Source organism: Xenopus tropicalis, chromosome 3, assembly GCF_000004195.4.
Source record: "Xenopus tropicalis strain Nigerian chromosome 3, UCB_Xtro_10.0, whole genome shotgun sequence".
In the NCBI taxonomy this organism is placed as follows: Eukaryota; Metazoa; Chordata; class Amphibia; order Anura; family Pipidae; genus Xenopus; species Xenopus tropicalis.
In genome coordinates, this window is record NC_030679.2 from 690,793 (window position 1) to 706,098 (window position 15,306).

At 53.4% G+C, this 15,306-nt stretch overlaps 1 protein-coding gene across 18 annotated transcripts in view; it reads left to right on the forward strand.

Moving 5' to 3' along the window:
* The window catches only part of plekha5 (pleckstrin homology domain containing A5), an 87,146-nt gene that overhangs the window by 25,403 nt on the left and 46,437 nt on the right, over positions 1-15,306 (forward strand). Inside the window, exon 1 of one of the 18 annotated variants that reach the window (XM_031898409.1) lies at positions 13,994-14,193. The exons of the other annotated variants lie outside the window; for them this stretch is intronic. Coding sequence (XP_031754269.1) covers positions 13,994-14,193 — 200 coding nt within the window. Of the gene's footprint in view, positions 1-13,993; positions 14,194-15,306 lie in introns of those variants that run through there. 18 annotated transcript variants of the gene reach the window in all.

Genomic DNA, 15,306 nt, shown 5'->3' on the forward strand with positions numbered 1-15,306 from the left:
GCTCAGCAATTCATTATCCAAACTCATTAAGCCCAGAAGCGCCGGCTACTCTCCCACTGCCTCTCAGCTGGTAATTTATTGGCACTGCCAGGGGTCCGGCCAGTGAGGGGCACGGCTCCCAGTATGTATATATACAGAGAGGGAATGTTCTGGGCACCAATAAGCTGTACCCCCATACTGTACTGTCTAAGGGAAACACTATGGCACCTCCTACCCATATGTATAAATACAAATATACAGAGAAGGAATGTTCTGGGCACACAATAAGCTGTACCCCCATACTGTACTGTCTAAGGGAAACACTATGGCACCTCCTACCCATATGTATAAATACAAATATACAGAGAGGGAATGTTCTGGGCACACAATAAGCTGTACCCCCATACTGGTACTGTCTAAGGAAACACTATGGCACCCCCTACCCATATGTATAAATACAAATATACAGAGAGGGAATGTTCTGGGCACACAATAAGCTGTACCCCCATACTGTACTGTCTAAGGGAAACACTATGGCACCCCCCTACCCATATGTATAAATACAAATATACAGAGAAGGAATGTTCTGGGCACACAATAAGCTGTACCCCATACTGTACTGTCTAAGGGAAACACTATGGCACCCCCTACCCATATGTATAAATACAATATACAGAGAAGGAATGTTCTGGGCACACAATAAGCTGTACCCCCATACTGTACTGTCTAAGGGAAACACTATGGCACCCCCTACCCATATGTATAAATACAAATATACAGAGAGGGAATGTTCTGGGCACACAATAAGCTGTACCCCCATACTGTACTGTCTAAGGGAAACACTATGGCACCCCCTACCCATATGTATAAATACAAATATACAGAGAGGGAATGTTCTGGGCACACAATAAGCTGTACCCCCATACTGTACTGTCTAAGGGAAACACTATGGCACCCCCTACCCATATGTATAAATACAAATATACAGAGAGGGAATGTTCTGGGCACACAATAAGCTGTACCCCCATACTGTACTGTCTAAGGGAAACACTATGGCACCCCCTACCCATATGTATAAATACAAATATACAGAGAGGGAATGTTCTGGGCACAGGGGGGTTCTGCTTGAGGTTCTGTACAGGGGTCAGTGGGCACGTGGGGAGGGGAGGGCTGTACAGGAGGTATTTATGGCGCTATATACAGTATATACACACACACACAGTTGCTATGGGCTGGGGCTGCTCCCTTTGAAGGGAGGAATCCGGGGGTTAAAGGAACAGACTGTAAGCTGTGCCCCTCCCCCCCCCCGTGTATGTTATTGGGAGGGTTTACTTGCCCTTGATGCCCCGTGAGTCACATTAATATATACAGGGGTGGGGCCCCGGTGCTGGCGGATACAATAGACCGGGTCAGTAAGGGTTGGAGCTATTAATTCCCAGAATGCTGTGCTGAGGAGTCGGCGCCCGGTGTTGGCCGCACTGACTAACTGGGCCGCCCCGAAAAACCTGTCGGATCAGTTTGTGATTGTGTTTCCTGCCCATTGTATCCGAGCTCTGCCCTTCCCTGTCCTGACTCTGTGCCAGCTGTGCCAGGCTTTATTGCCCCAATCAATACCCCGCTGTGTATACTTCCCCTTTATATACCCCAGGGGCAGGGGCTGTAGGGCAGTGCCAGGCTTTATTGCCCCTAATCAATACCCCGCTGTGTATACTTCCCCTTTATATACCCCAGGGGCAGGGGCTGTAGGGCAGTGCCAGGCTTTATTGCCCCTAATCAATACCCCGCTGTGTATACTTCCCCTTTATATACCCCAGGGGCAGCGGCTGTAGGGCTGTGCCAGGCTTTATTGCCCCTAATCAATACCCCGCTGTGTATACTTCCCCTTTATATACCCCAGGGGTAGTGGCTGTAGGGCTGTGCCAGGCTTTATTGCCCCTAATCAATACCCCGCTGTGTATACTTCCCCTTTATATACCCCAGGGGCAGGGGCTGTAGGGCAGTGCCAGGCTTTATTGCCCCTAATCAATACCCCGCTGTGTATACTTCCCCTTTATATGCCCCAGGGGTAGTGGCTGTAGGGCAGTGCCAGGCTTTATTGCCCCTAATCAATACCCCGCTGTGTATACTTCCCCTTTATATACCCCAGGGGTAGCGGCTGTAGGGCAGTGCCAGGCTTTATTGCCCCTAATCAATACCCCGCTGTGTATACTTCCCCTTTATATACCCCAGGGGTAGCGGCTGTAGGGCTGTGCCAGGCTTTATTGCCCCTAATCAATACCCTGCTGTATATACTTCCCCTTTATATACCCCAGGGGCAGTGGCTGTAGGGCTGTGCCAGGCTTTATTGCCCCTAATCAATACCCCGCTGTGTATACTTCCCCTTTATATGCCCCAGGGGTAGTGGCTGTAGGGCTGTGCCAGGCTTTATTGCCCCTAATCAATACCCCGCTGTGTATACTTCCCCTTTATATACCCCAGGGGTAGCGGCTGTAGGGCTGTGCCAGGCTTTATTGCCCCTAATCAATACCCTGCTGTATATACTTCCCCTTTATATACCCCAGGGGTAGCGGCTGTAGGGCTGTGCCAGGCTTTATTGCCCCTAATCAATACCCTGCTGTATATACTTCCCCTTTATATACCCCAGGGGCAGCGGCTGTAGGGCTGTGCCAGGCTTTATTGCCCCTAATCAATACCCCGCTGTGTATACTTCCCCTTTATATACCCCAGGGGTAGTGGCTGTAGGGCTGTGCCAGGCTTTATTGCCCCTAATCAATACCCCGCTGTGTATACTTCCCCTTTATATACCCCAGGGGCAGGGGCTGTAGGGCTGTGCTAGGCTTTATTGCCCCTAATCAATACCCCGCTGTGTATACTTCCCCTTTATATACCCCAGGGGTAGCGGCTGTAGGGCTGTGGCAGGCTTTATTGCCCCTGTTGGTTCTGTGTATCCAGGGGAACCAAGCGGTACTATTATGGGCCATTAGTTGGTTCTGTGTATCCAGGGGAACCAAGCGGTACTATTATGGGCCATTAGTTGGTTCTGCGTATCCAGGGGAACCAAGCGGTACTATTATGGGCCATTAGTTGGTTCTGTGTATCCAGGGGAACCAAGCGGTACTATTATGGGCCATTAGTTGGTTCTGTGTATCCAGGGGAACCAAGCGGTACCATTATGGGCCATTAGTTGGTTCTGTGTATCCAGGGGAACCAAGCGGTACTAATTTGGGCCATTAGTTGGATATGAGTACCCAGGGAAGCCAGCTGCACTATAATGCGCCATTATATAAATGGAGTTGTTTCTGGTTGGCTGGGGGGTAAGGCTCCATATTAGTTATTGTTCTGCCCAGCTGGTGCCCGTGCCCTGTGGGGCATGATTCTTGGCTTGCTGAGCGCCGGTGCAGCCTTCAGTTCCATTCTTTGGCTTCTGTATAACGGCTCCGGGCAGGGTGCCGCCTATTCTCCTGTGTCTCACCCCCTGGCACTGGGAGCCTGGCATTCTCTCTGCCAACCGGCCGCTCTGCCCTCTCACTGCCATAAAAGGGAGGAAAGGAGCGACGGGAAGGAATGTGGCGCGCAGGGAGACTTTGGGGGCGCCCCCTAAATATGCACCACGGGGGGGGGGATTCCATAGTCTCTCTATGGAAAAACATAGAGGGGCAAATAGTGACGGATGTAGGGGCAAGTTGCTTCCTGAGGCTACAGGGCCAGGGGCCCCAGGGCTGGGGGGTTCCACTTGTGCTTGGGGATTTGTAACTGCACAGAAGCCCCCCCAGTTATCTGCAAACTGTTTCCTCCCCAAACTGGGATAGAAGCCCCCGCATCTGTGGGACAGACCCGAGCACTCGGTATGGGGCATGGGGGTGGCACTGTGAGTCTCTTAAAGGGCAACTGCCCTCCCCCATAGAGTGAAAACTCAAAGGGGAGGGTTTATGTTACAGAATGGCCAACTCTAAGCAACTTTTCAATTGGTCTATATTACTTTTTTGTTATAGTTTTTGAATTATTTGCCTTTTTCCAACACTTTTCAAATGGGGGTCACTGACCCCGGCAACCAAACCCTATTGCTCTGTGAGGCTCCAGATTTATTGTTACTTTTTATTCCTTATCTTTCTATTCAGCCCCTCCCCTATTCATATATCAGTCTCTCATCCAAACCACTCCCTCCTGGTTGCTAAGGTAACTTGGACCCTAGCAACCAAATAACTGCTGAAACTCCCAAGCGCAGAGCTGCTGAACTGAAAATGAAATAACTATAAAAAAAAAAACTACAAATAATACAAAATGAAGACCAATTGCAAATTGTCTCAGAATATCACTCTGTATATTATACTGACAGTTAACCCTTTAATATACTATTTAGAAATCTACCTGCCCATCCCTGGGGGACCCAAAGGCTAAGGTTCTGATCCCCATAGAGTTGCATTCAGACTGTAATTCAGCCAATATGATGTTCTATGCAATGCAGAGGCTTGTAGCCATCTGTGTCCCTTAGCAACCATCTGTGTCCCATAGCAACCATCAGTGCCCCACCCAGTGCCAGTCTCCCAGGAAGGCCAAGACTCGGGTTCTTGTAGCCTCTTTGGGAATAGGGACGAGCTCACAGCCGCTGCTGCCGTTTGTTTCCTGATGGCAAGGGCGACACCTGCAGGCACAGGGGGGTTCTGCATCGGCATTTATTTAGCAGCACTGGGATCAGTCCGGATCCTATGAGAATCGTCTATAGGGGGCGCAACATTGGTCTCTATTACTCTGTATTTATACATTGTGATCCTCTCGTGATACATCCCATGGGCTGCTGTTTCTTACACACATACAGTATATACTGTACATACACACTCAACTTCCATTAACTTCCTGGGAGAGTCTGACTCTGCCCCCTTCCTGTTCCTCCTACATTCCCACCATTAACTTCCTGGGAGAGTCTGACTCTGCCCCCTTCCTGTTCCTCCTACATTCCCACCATTAACTTCCTGGTCTGACTCTGCCCCCTTCCTGTTCCTCCTACATTCCCACCATTAACTTCCTGGTCTGACTCTGCCCCCTTCCTGTTCCTCCTACATTCCCACCATTAACTTCCTGGGATAGTCTGACTCTGCCCCCTTCCTGTTCCTCCTACATTCCCACCATTAACTTCCTGGGATAGTCTGACTCTGCCCCCTTCCTGTTCCTCCTACATTCCCACCATTAACTTCCTGGGATAGTCTGACTCTGCCCCCTTCCTGTTCCTCCTACATTCCCACCATTAACTTCCTGGGAGAGTCTGACTCTGCCCCCTTCCTGTTCCTCCTACATTCCCACCATTAACTTCCTGGGAGAGTCTGACTCTGCCCCCTTCCTGTTCCTCCTACATTCCCACCATTAACTTCCTGGGAGAGTCTGACTCTGCCCCCTTCCTGGTCCTCCTACATTCCCACCATTAACTTCCTGGGAGAGTCTGACTCTGCCCCCTTCCTGTTCCTCCTACATTCCTACCATTAACTTCCTGGTCTGACTCTGCCCCCTTCCTGTTCCTCCTACATTCCCACCATTAACTTCCTGGGAGAGTCTGACTCTGCCTCCTTCCTGTTCCGCCTACATTCCCACCATTAACTTCCTGGGAGAGTCTGACTCTGCCTCCTTCCTGTTCCTCCTACATTCCCACCATTAACTTCCTGGGAGAGTCTTGACTCTGCCCCCTTCCTGTTCCTCCTACATTCCCACCATTAACTTCCTGGTCTGACTCTGCCCCCTTCCTGTTCCTCCTACATTCCCACCATTAACTTCCTGGTCTGACTCTGCCTCCTTCCTGTTCCGCCTACATTCCCACCATTAACTTCCTGGGAGAGTCTGACTCTGCCTCCTTCCTGTTCCTCCTACATTCCCACCATTAACTTCCTGGGATAGTCTGACTCTGCCCCCTTCCTGTTCCTCCTACATTCCCACCATTAACTTCCTGGGAGAGTCTGACTCTGCCCCCTTCCTGTTCCTCCTACATTCCCACCATTAACTTCCTGGGAGAGTCTGACTCTGCCCCCTTCCTGGTCCTCCTACATTCCCACCATTAACTTCCTGGGAGAGTCTGACTCTGCCCCCTTCCTGTTCCTCCTACATTCCCACCATTAACTTCCTGGGAGAGTCTGACTCTGCCCCCTTCCTGTTCCTCCTACATTCCCACCATTAACTTCCTGGGAGAGTCTGACTCTGCCCCCTTCCTGTTCCTCCTACATTCCCACCATTAACTTCCTGGGAGAGTCTGACTCTGCCCCCTTCCTCCTTCCTGTTCCTCCTACATTCCAACCATTAACTTCCTGGGAGAGTCTGACTCTGCCCCCTTCCTCCTTCCTGTTCCTCCTACATTCCAACCATTAACTTCCTGGGAGAGTCTGACTCTGCCCCCTTCCTGTTCCTCCTACATTCCAACCATTAACTTCCTGGGATAGTCTGACTCTGCCCCCTTCCTGTTCCTCCTACATTCCAACCATTAACTTCCTGGGAGAGTCTGACTCTGCCCCCTTCCTGTTCCTCCTACATTCCCACCATTAACTTCCTGGGAGAGTCTGACTCTGCTCCCATCCTCCTTCCTGTTCCTCCTACATTCCCACCATTAACTTCCTGGGAGAGTCGGACTCTGCCCCCTTCCTGTTCCTCCTACATTCCCACCATTAACTTCCTGGAGAGTCTGACTCTGCCCCTTCCTGTTCCGCCTACATTCCCACCATTAACTTCCTGGGAGAGTCTGACTCTGCCCCCTTCCTCCTTCCTGTTCCTCCTACATTCCCACCATTAACTTCCTGGAGAGTCTGACTCTGCCCCCTTCCTCCTTCCTGTTCCTCCTACATTCCAACCATTAACTTCCTGGGAGAGTCTGACTCTGCCCCCTTCCTGTTCCTCCTACATTCCCACCATTAACTTCCTGGAGAGTCTGACTCTGCCCCTTCCTGTTCCGCCTACATTCCCACCATTAACTTCCTGGGAGAGTCTGACTCTGCCCCCTTCCTCCTTCCTGTTCCTCCTACATTCCCACCATTAACTTCCTGGAGAGTCTGACTCTGCCCCCTTCCTCCTTCCTGTTCCTCCTACATTCCAACCATTAACTTCCTGGAGAGTCTGACTCTGCCCCCTTCCTCCTTCCTGTTCCTCCTACATTCCCACCATTAACTTCCTGGAGAGTCTGACTCTGCCCCTTCCTGTTCCGCCTACATTCCCACCATTAACTTCCTGGGAGAGTCTGACTCTGCCCCCTTCCTCCTTCCTGTTCCTCCTACATTCCCACCATTAACTTCCTGGAGAGTCTGACTCTGCCCCCTTCCTCCTTCCTGTTCCTCCTACATTCCCACCATTAACTTCCTGGAGACTCTGACCCCTTCCTGTTCCTCCTACATTCCCACCATTAACTTCCTGGAGACTCTGACCCCTTCCTGTTCCTCCTACATTCCCACCATTAACTTCCTGGAGAGCCTGACTCTGCCCCCTTCCTCCTTCCTGTTCCTCCTACATTCCCACCATTAACTTCCTGGTCTGACTCTGCCCCCTTCCTGTTCCTCCTACATTCCCACCATTAACTTCCTGGTCTGACTCTGCCCCCTTCCTCCTTCCTGTTCCTCCTACATTCCCACCATTAACTTCCTGGAGAGCCTGACTCTGCCCCCTTCCTCCTTCCTGTTCCTCCTACATTCCCACCATTAACTTCCTGGTCTGACTCTGCCCCCTTCCTCCTTCCTGTTCCTCCTACATTCCCACCATTAACTTCCTGGGAGAGTCTGACTCTGACCCCTTCCTGTTCCTCCTACATTCCCACCATTAACTTCCTGGGAGAGTCTGACTCTGCCCCCTTCCTGTTCCTCCTACATTCCCACCATTAACTTCCTGGAGAGCCTGACTCTGCCCCCTTCCTCCTTCCCGTTCCTCCTACATTCCCACCATTAACTTCCTGGGAGAGTCTGACTCTGCCTCCTTCCTGTTCCTCCTACATTCCCACCATTAACTTCCTGGAGAGTCTGACTCTGCCCCCTTCCTGTTCCTCCTACATTCCCACCATTAACTTCCTGGTCTGACTCTGCCCCCTTCCTGTTCCTCCTACATTCCCACCATTAACTTCCTGGTCTGACTCTGCCCCCTTCCTCCTTCCTGTTCCTCCTACATTCCCACCATTAACTTCCTGGGAGAGTCTGACTCTGCCCCCTTCCTGTTCCTCCTACATTCCCACCATTAACTTCCTGGAGAGCCTGACTCTGCCCCCTTCCTCCTTCCTGTTCCTCCTACATTCCCACCATTAACTTCCTGGGAGAGTCTGACTCTGCCTCCTTCCTGTTCCTCCTACATTCCCACCATTAACTTCCTGGAGAGTCTGACTCTGCCCCCTTCCTGTTCCTCCTACATTCCCACCATTAACTTCATTGTCTGACTCTGCCCCCTTCCTGTTCCTCCTACATTCCCACCATTAACTTCCTGGTCTGACTCTGCCCCCTTCCTCCTTCCTGTTCCTCCTACATTCCCACCATTAACTTCCTGGAGAGTCTGACTCTGCCCCCTTCCTGTTCCTCCTACATTCCCACCATTAACTTCCTGGTCTGACTCTGCCCCCTTCCTGTTCCTCCTACATTCCCACCATTAACTTCCTGGTCTGACTCTGCCCCCTTCCTCCTTCCTGTTCCTCCTACATTCCCACCATTAACTTCCTTGAGAGTCTGACTCTGCCCCCTTCCTGTTCCTCCTACATTCCCACCATTAACTTCCTGGTCTGACTCTGCCCCCTTCCTGTTCCTCCTACATTCCCACCATTAACTTCCTGGTCTGACTCTGCCCCCTTCCTCCTTCCTGTTCCTCCTACATTCCCACCATTAACTTCCTGGAGAGCCTGACTCTGCCCCCTTCCTCCTTCCTGTTCCTCCTACATTCCCACCATTAACTTCCTGGTCTGACTCTGCCCCCTTCCTCCTTCCTGTTCCTCCTACATTCCCACCATTAACTTCCTGGAGAGCCTGACTCTGCCCCCTTCCTCCTTCCTGTTCCTCCTACATTCCAACCATTAACTTCCTGGGAGAGTCTGACTCTGCCCCCTTCCTGTTCCTCCTACATTCCCACCATTAACTTCCTGGGAGAGTCTGACTCTGCCCCCTTCCTGTTCCTCCTACATTCCCACCATTAACTTCCTTGTCTGACTCTGCCCCCTTCCTCCTACATTCCCACCATTAACTTCCTTGTCTGACTCTGCCCCCTTCCTCCTACATTCCCACCATTAACTTCCTGGGAGAGTCTGACTCTGCCCCCTTCCTCCTTCCTGTTCCTCCTACATTCCCACCATTAACTTCCTGGAGACTCTGACCCCTTCCTGTTCCTCCTACATTCCCACCATTAACTTCCTGGAGACTCTGACCCCTTCCTGTTCCTCCTACATTCCCACCATTAACTTCCTGGAGACTCTGACCCCTTCCTGTTCCTCCTACATTCCCACCATTAACTTCCTGGTCTGACTCTGCCCCCTTCCTCCTTCCTGTTCCTCCTACATTCCCACCATTAACTTCCTGGAGAGCCTGACTCTGCCCCCTTCCTCCTTCCTGTTCCTCCTACATTCCAACCATTAACTTCCTGGGAGAGTCTGACTCTGACCCCTTCCTGTTCCTCCTACATTCCCACCATTAACTTCCTGGGAGAGTCTGACTCTGCCCCCTTCCTCCTTCCTGTTCCTCCTACATTCCCACCATTAACTTCCTGGTCTGACTCTGCCCCCTTCCTCCTTCCTGTTCCTCCTACATTCCAACCATTAACTTCCTGGGAGAGTCTGACTCTGCCCCCTTCCTGTTCCTCCTACATTCCCACCATTAACTTCCTGGGAGAGTCTGACTCTGCCCCCTTCCTGTTCCTCCTACATTCCCACCATTAACTTCCTGGGAGAGTCTGACTCTGCCCCCTTCCTCCTTCCTGTTCCTCCTACATTCCCACCATTAACTTCCTGGAGACTCTGACCCCTTCCTGTTCCTCCTACATTCCCACCATTAACTTCCTGGAGACTCTGACCCCTTCCTGTTCCTCCTACATTCCCACCATTAACTTCCTGGGAGAGTCTGACTCTGCCCCCTTCCTCCTTCCTGTTCCTCCTACATTCCCACCATTAACTTCCTGGTCTGACTCTGCCCCCTTCCTCCTTCTTCTTCCTCCTACATTCCCACCATTAACTTCCTGGAGAGCCTGACTCTGCCCCCTTCCTCCTTCCTGTTCCTCCTACATTCCCACCTTTAACTTCCTGGTCTGACTCTGCCCCCTTCCTCCTTCCTGTTCCTCCTACATTCCCACCTTTAACTTCCTGGTCTGACTCTGCCCCCTTCCTGTTCCTCCTACATTCCCACCATTAACTTCCTGGGAGAGTCTGACTCTGCCCCCTTCCTGTTCCTCCTACATTCCACCATTAACTTCCTTGTCTGACTCTGCCCCCTTCCTCCTACATTCCCACCATTAACTTCCTGGGAGAGTCTGACTCTGCCCCTTCCTGTTCCTCCTACATTCCCACCATTAACTTCCTGGGAGAGTCTGACTCTGCCCCCTTCCTGTTCCTCCTACATTCCCACCATTTAACTTCCTGGAGAGTCTGACTCTGCCCCCTTCCTCCTTCCTGTTCCTCCTACATTCCCACCATTAACTTTCTGGAGATCCTGACTCTGCCCCCTTCCTCCTTCCTGTTCCTCCTACATTCCCACCATTAACTTCCTGGGAGAGTCTGACTCTGCCCCCTTCCTGTTCCTCCTACATTCCCACCATTAACTTCCTGGGAGAGTCTGACTCTGCCCCCTTCCTGTTCCTCCTACATTCCCACCATTAACTTCCTTGTCTGACTCTGCCCCCTTCCTCCTACATTCCCACCATTAACTTCCTGGGAGAGTCTGACTCTGCCCCTTCCTGTTCCTCCTACATTCCCACCATTAACTTCCTGGGAGAGTCTGACTCTGCCCCCTTCCTGTTCCTCCTACATTCCCACCATTAACTTCCTGGTCTGACTCTGCCCCCTTCCTCCTTCCTGTTCCTCCTACATTCCAACCATTAACTTCCTGGGAGAGTCTGACTCTGCCCCCTTCCTGTTCCTCCTACATTCCCACCATTAACTTCCTGGTCTGACTCTGCCCCCTTCCTGTTCCTCCTACATTCCCACCATTAACTTCCTGGGAGAGTCTGACTCTGCCCCCTTCCTGTTCCTCCTACATTCCCACCATTAACTTCCTGGGAGAGTCTGACTCTGCCCCCTTCCTGTTCCTCCTACATTCCCACCATTTAACTTCCTGGAGAGTCTGACTCTGCCCCCTTCCTCCTTCCTGTTCCTCCTACATTCCCACCATTAACTTCCTGGTCTGACTCTGCCCCCTTCCTGTTCCTCCTACATTCCCACCATTAACTTCCTGGGAGAGTCTGACTCTGCCCCCTTCCTGTTCCTCCTACATTCCCACCATTAACTTCCTGGGAGAGTCTGACTCTGCCCCCTTCCTGTTCCTCCTACATTCCCACCATTAACTTCCTGGTCTGACTCTGCCCCCTTCCTGTTCCTCCTACATTCCCACCATTAACTTCCTGGGAGAGTCTGACTCTGCCCCTTCCTGTTCCTCCTACATTCCTACCATTCCCGCTCCATTTAGGAAGCAGTTCCTGTGTCAGATGATGGCGCTGTCCCATTGGCTTATACCGGTCACATGTGGAATGTGTCTGTTGTACATTTTGAATGAATTAGGTCCATAAAAATGTCCATTTCCTGGTTATAAAGAATTCTGGTAGAGAGGGAAGTGCTGGGGCAGTAATGGCAGCTCTGTGGGGCAAGTGGTGGGTTATTTCTGTGGTTTGGGGGCCCTAAAGGGGCTATGTGGCCCCACTAACCCGCCCCCCACACTCTCCTGTTCCTCTTTGATTGGCTGGAACCCTACTCTATTAAACCCGGTGCGTTTATCCATCTGGCCAGAGGGGGGCGCCTCGCTCCCACACATTGAATGTTGCAGGAATGGCCTGCGGGGAGTTGTGCTTAGAGCCAGGGATCCCTTTCATCAGCGCCCATCTGAGCACTCTCTCTGTCTCTCTCTGTCTCTCTCTCTGTCTCTGTCTCTCTCTCCTGTCTCTCTCTGTGTGCCTCTGTGTGCCTCTGTCTGTGTCTCAGGGCCGGGGTACAGGTAGATTGGGAGTGGGAAGGTGCTGGGAGTCTGGAGCTGACAGCGAGGAGAGACGTGGGCGGCACAGAGGAGACTCTCGTTCTGGGAACTGATTACTAAACGGTCTCTCATTCACTCGAGGACGTCACGCTCCTCGCAATAATGTCTCTCTGAGGCTTTTGTGTGTCACTGAGCCCCATCCCTCTCCTATTGTCTCTTACACTCACTGGGGCAAGTGTGGGGCCCTAATATACCCCCCCCCCGGCTCCTCCCATTGTACTGATCCTACCGGGGCAGGTGTAGGGCCCTAATATACCCTATATACCCCCCCGGCCCCTCCCATTATACTGATCCTACTGGGGCAGGTGTAGGGCCCTAATATACCCTATATACCCCCCCGGCCCCTCCCATTGTACTGATCCTACCGGGGCAGGTGTAGGGCCCTAATATACCCTATATACCCCCCCGGCCCCTCCCATTGTACTGATCCTACCAGGGCAGGTGTAGGGCCCTAATATACCCTATATACCCCCCGGCCCCTCCCATTGTACTGATCCTACCGGGGCAGGTGTAGGGCCCTAATATACCCTATATACCCCCCCGGCCCCTCCCATTGTACTGATCCTACCGGGGCAGGTGTAGGGCCCTAATATACCCTATATACCCCCCGGCCCCTCCCATTGTACTGATCCTACCGGGGCAGGTGTAGGGCCCTAATATACCCTATATACCCCCCCGGCCCCTCCCATTGTACTGATCCTACCGGGGCAGGTGTAGGCCCTAATATACCCTATATACCCCCCCCGGCTCCTCCCATTGTACTGATCCTACCGGGGCAGGTGTAGGGCCCTAATATACCCTATATACCCCCCCGGCCCCTCCCATTGTACTGATCCTACCGGGGCAGGTGTAGGCCCTAATATACCCTATATACCCCCCCGGCTCCTCCCATTGTACTGATCCTACCGGGGCAAGTGTAGGGCCCTAATATACCCTATATACCCCCCCGGCCCCTCCCATTGTACTGATCCTACCGGGGCAGGTGTGGGGCCCTAATATACCCTATATACCCCCCCCCGGCTCCTCCCATTGTACTGATCCTACCGGGCAAGTGTAGGCCCTAATATACCCTATATACCCCCCCGGCCCCTCCCATTGTACTGATCCTACCGGGCAAGTGTAGGGCCCTAATATACCCTATATACCCCCCCGGCCCCTCCCATTGTACTGATCCTACCGGGGCAGGTGTAGGGCCCTAATATACCCTATATACCCCCCGGCCCCTCCCATTGTACTGATCCTACCGGGGCAGGTGTAGGGCCCTAATATACCCTATATACCCCCCCGGCCCCTCCCATTGTACTGATCCTACCGGGGCAGGTGTAGGGCCCTAATATACCCCCCCGGCTCCTCCCATTGTACTGATCCTACCGGGGCAGGTGTAGGGCCCTAATATACCCTATATACCCCCCGGCCCCTCCCATTATACTGATCCTACCGGGGCAGGTGTAGGGCCCTAATATACCCCCCCGGCTGGATAACAGTATTGTTGGGGGCTGTGCCCACTCACCTACCAATTCATGCCAAGGTTCCGGTAGAACAGAATCGGATCTGGGGGTTCTGCTGGGAGCCCATACAAGCCTGCAGGGTTCTGTCGGACCCCCATGTAACCAATGGGAAGCAATGTTACTGTTGTGGCTGTGACAGTGAAAGGGTTAAGTGTGCATAGTGAGTGCAGCAGCCCCTCGGGGTACCCCCCCCCCTTAGTGTTCTGGGGGGGATGCTATTCTGCCCCCGGGGGCCCAATAAGGCGTTAGAATGGGCCCTTCCCGGAATCGGTGGCCAATGATGGGGGTTGGATGGGGGCCCGGCCTGTTTGTATGGAAGTAGGCCACTGGCACTCGCAGGGTTAAATGCAGTCACTGAGCATGCTCACTAGCAGCGCTCTCTCCACTGGCAGCGCTCTCTCTCGCAGATTGCAGTCTGTCTCACCGTGCCGCCGCCGGGATGTGTCGTTAAGGCGAGAGAGCTCCGTGCCCCCTCTTGTCATCGTGCAGGAGAGCGGCGGGGGGGGGGGGGGGGACACAGGAGCTGGGGGGCACGGAGCCAGCGGGTAAGTCCCTATAGCAGCTTTGTGGGGCGGGCAATCGCCATCCACTGGGGGGGGGGGGGGGGCTGTGTCTGCTACACATGTTGCTTCTGTACCCCCCCGGGCATTGTGTGGCACCGCCGGGTATTGTGTGGCACCGCCGGGTATCATTTACTGAACTTGTACTCTCAGCTTATCCCTTCCTGCTGCCCCAGCTTCTGCCCCCTCACTGGCATTACTGCCACCCTAGTGCCTCCCTCCCCCCCCTGGCACTACTGCCACCCTAGTGCCGCCCCCAGCACTACTGCCCCCCTAGTGCCCCCTCCGGCACTACTGCCACCCTAGTCCCTCCCCCGGCACTACTGCCACCCTAGTGCCCCCTCCCCCTGGCACTACTGCCACCCTAGTGCCCCCTCCCCCTGGCACTACTGCCACCCTAGTGCCATCCTCCCCCCCTGCCACTACTGCCCCCCTAGTGCCCCTTCCCCCCCTGGCACTACTGCCACCCTCTCCCCCCCTGGCACTACTGCCACCCTCTCCCCCCCTGGCACTACTGCCACCCTCTCCCCCCCTGGCACTACTGCCACCCTCTCCCCCCCTGGCACTACTGCCCCCTCCCCCCCTGCCACTACTGCCCCCCTCCCCCCCTGCCACTACTGCCCCCCTAGTGCCCCTCTCCCCCCCTGGCACTACTGCCACCCTCTCCCCCCTGGCACTACTGCCACCCTCTCCCCCCCTGGCACTACTGCCACCCTCTCCCCCCCTGGCACTACTGCCACCCTAGTGCCCCTTGGGTCGGCCAGGTCATGCTCAGAAACAGCCCAAGTGAGATTGTATGGAAGCCTGCAGGGCCCCTGTTTAACCCTCTGTGTGCCAGGGCTGTGGAGTCGCTACATAAACCCTCCACCACCCTGGTAGCCTCTATGGGGCGCCGTCATGCCCGGGGGGCTGCCCTTTCACCTGTGCCGCACGCGGGGATCAAAAGCTTGCAGGCACTGAAAGGGTTAAATGAGTGTCTCGCAGTCTTAAAGGGGCCGTTCCCCTTCAGGTTAACGGTTACTAACGTACATTATAGAATGGGGTCACTGACCCTGGCAACCAAAAAACCTATTGCTTTGTGAGGCTCCAGTTTTATTC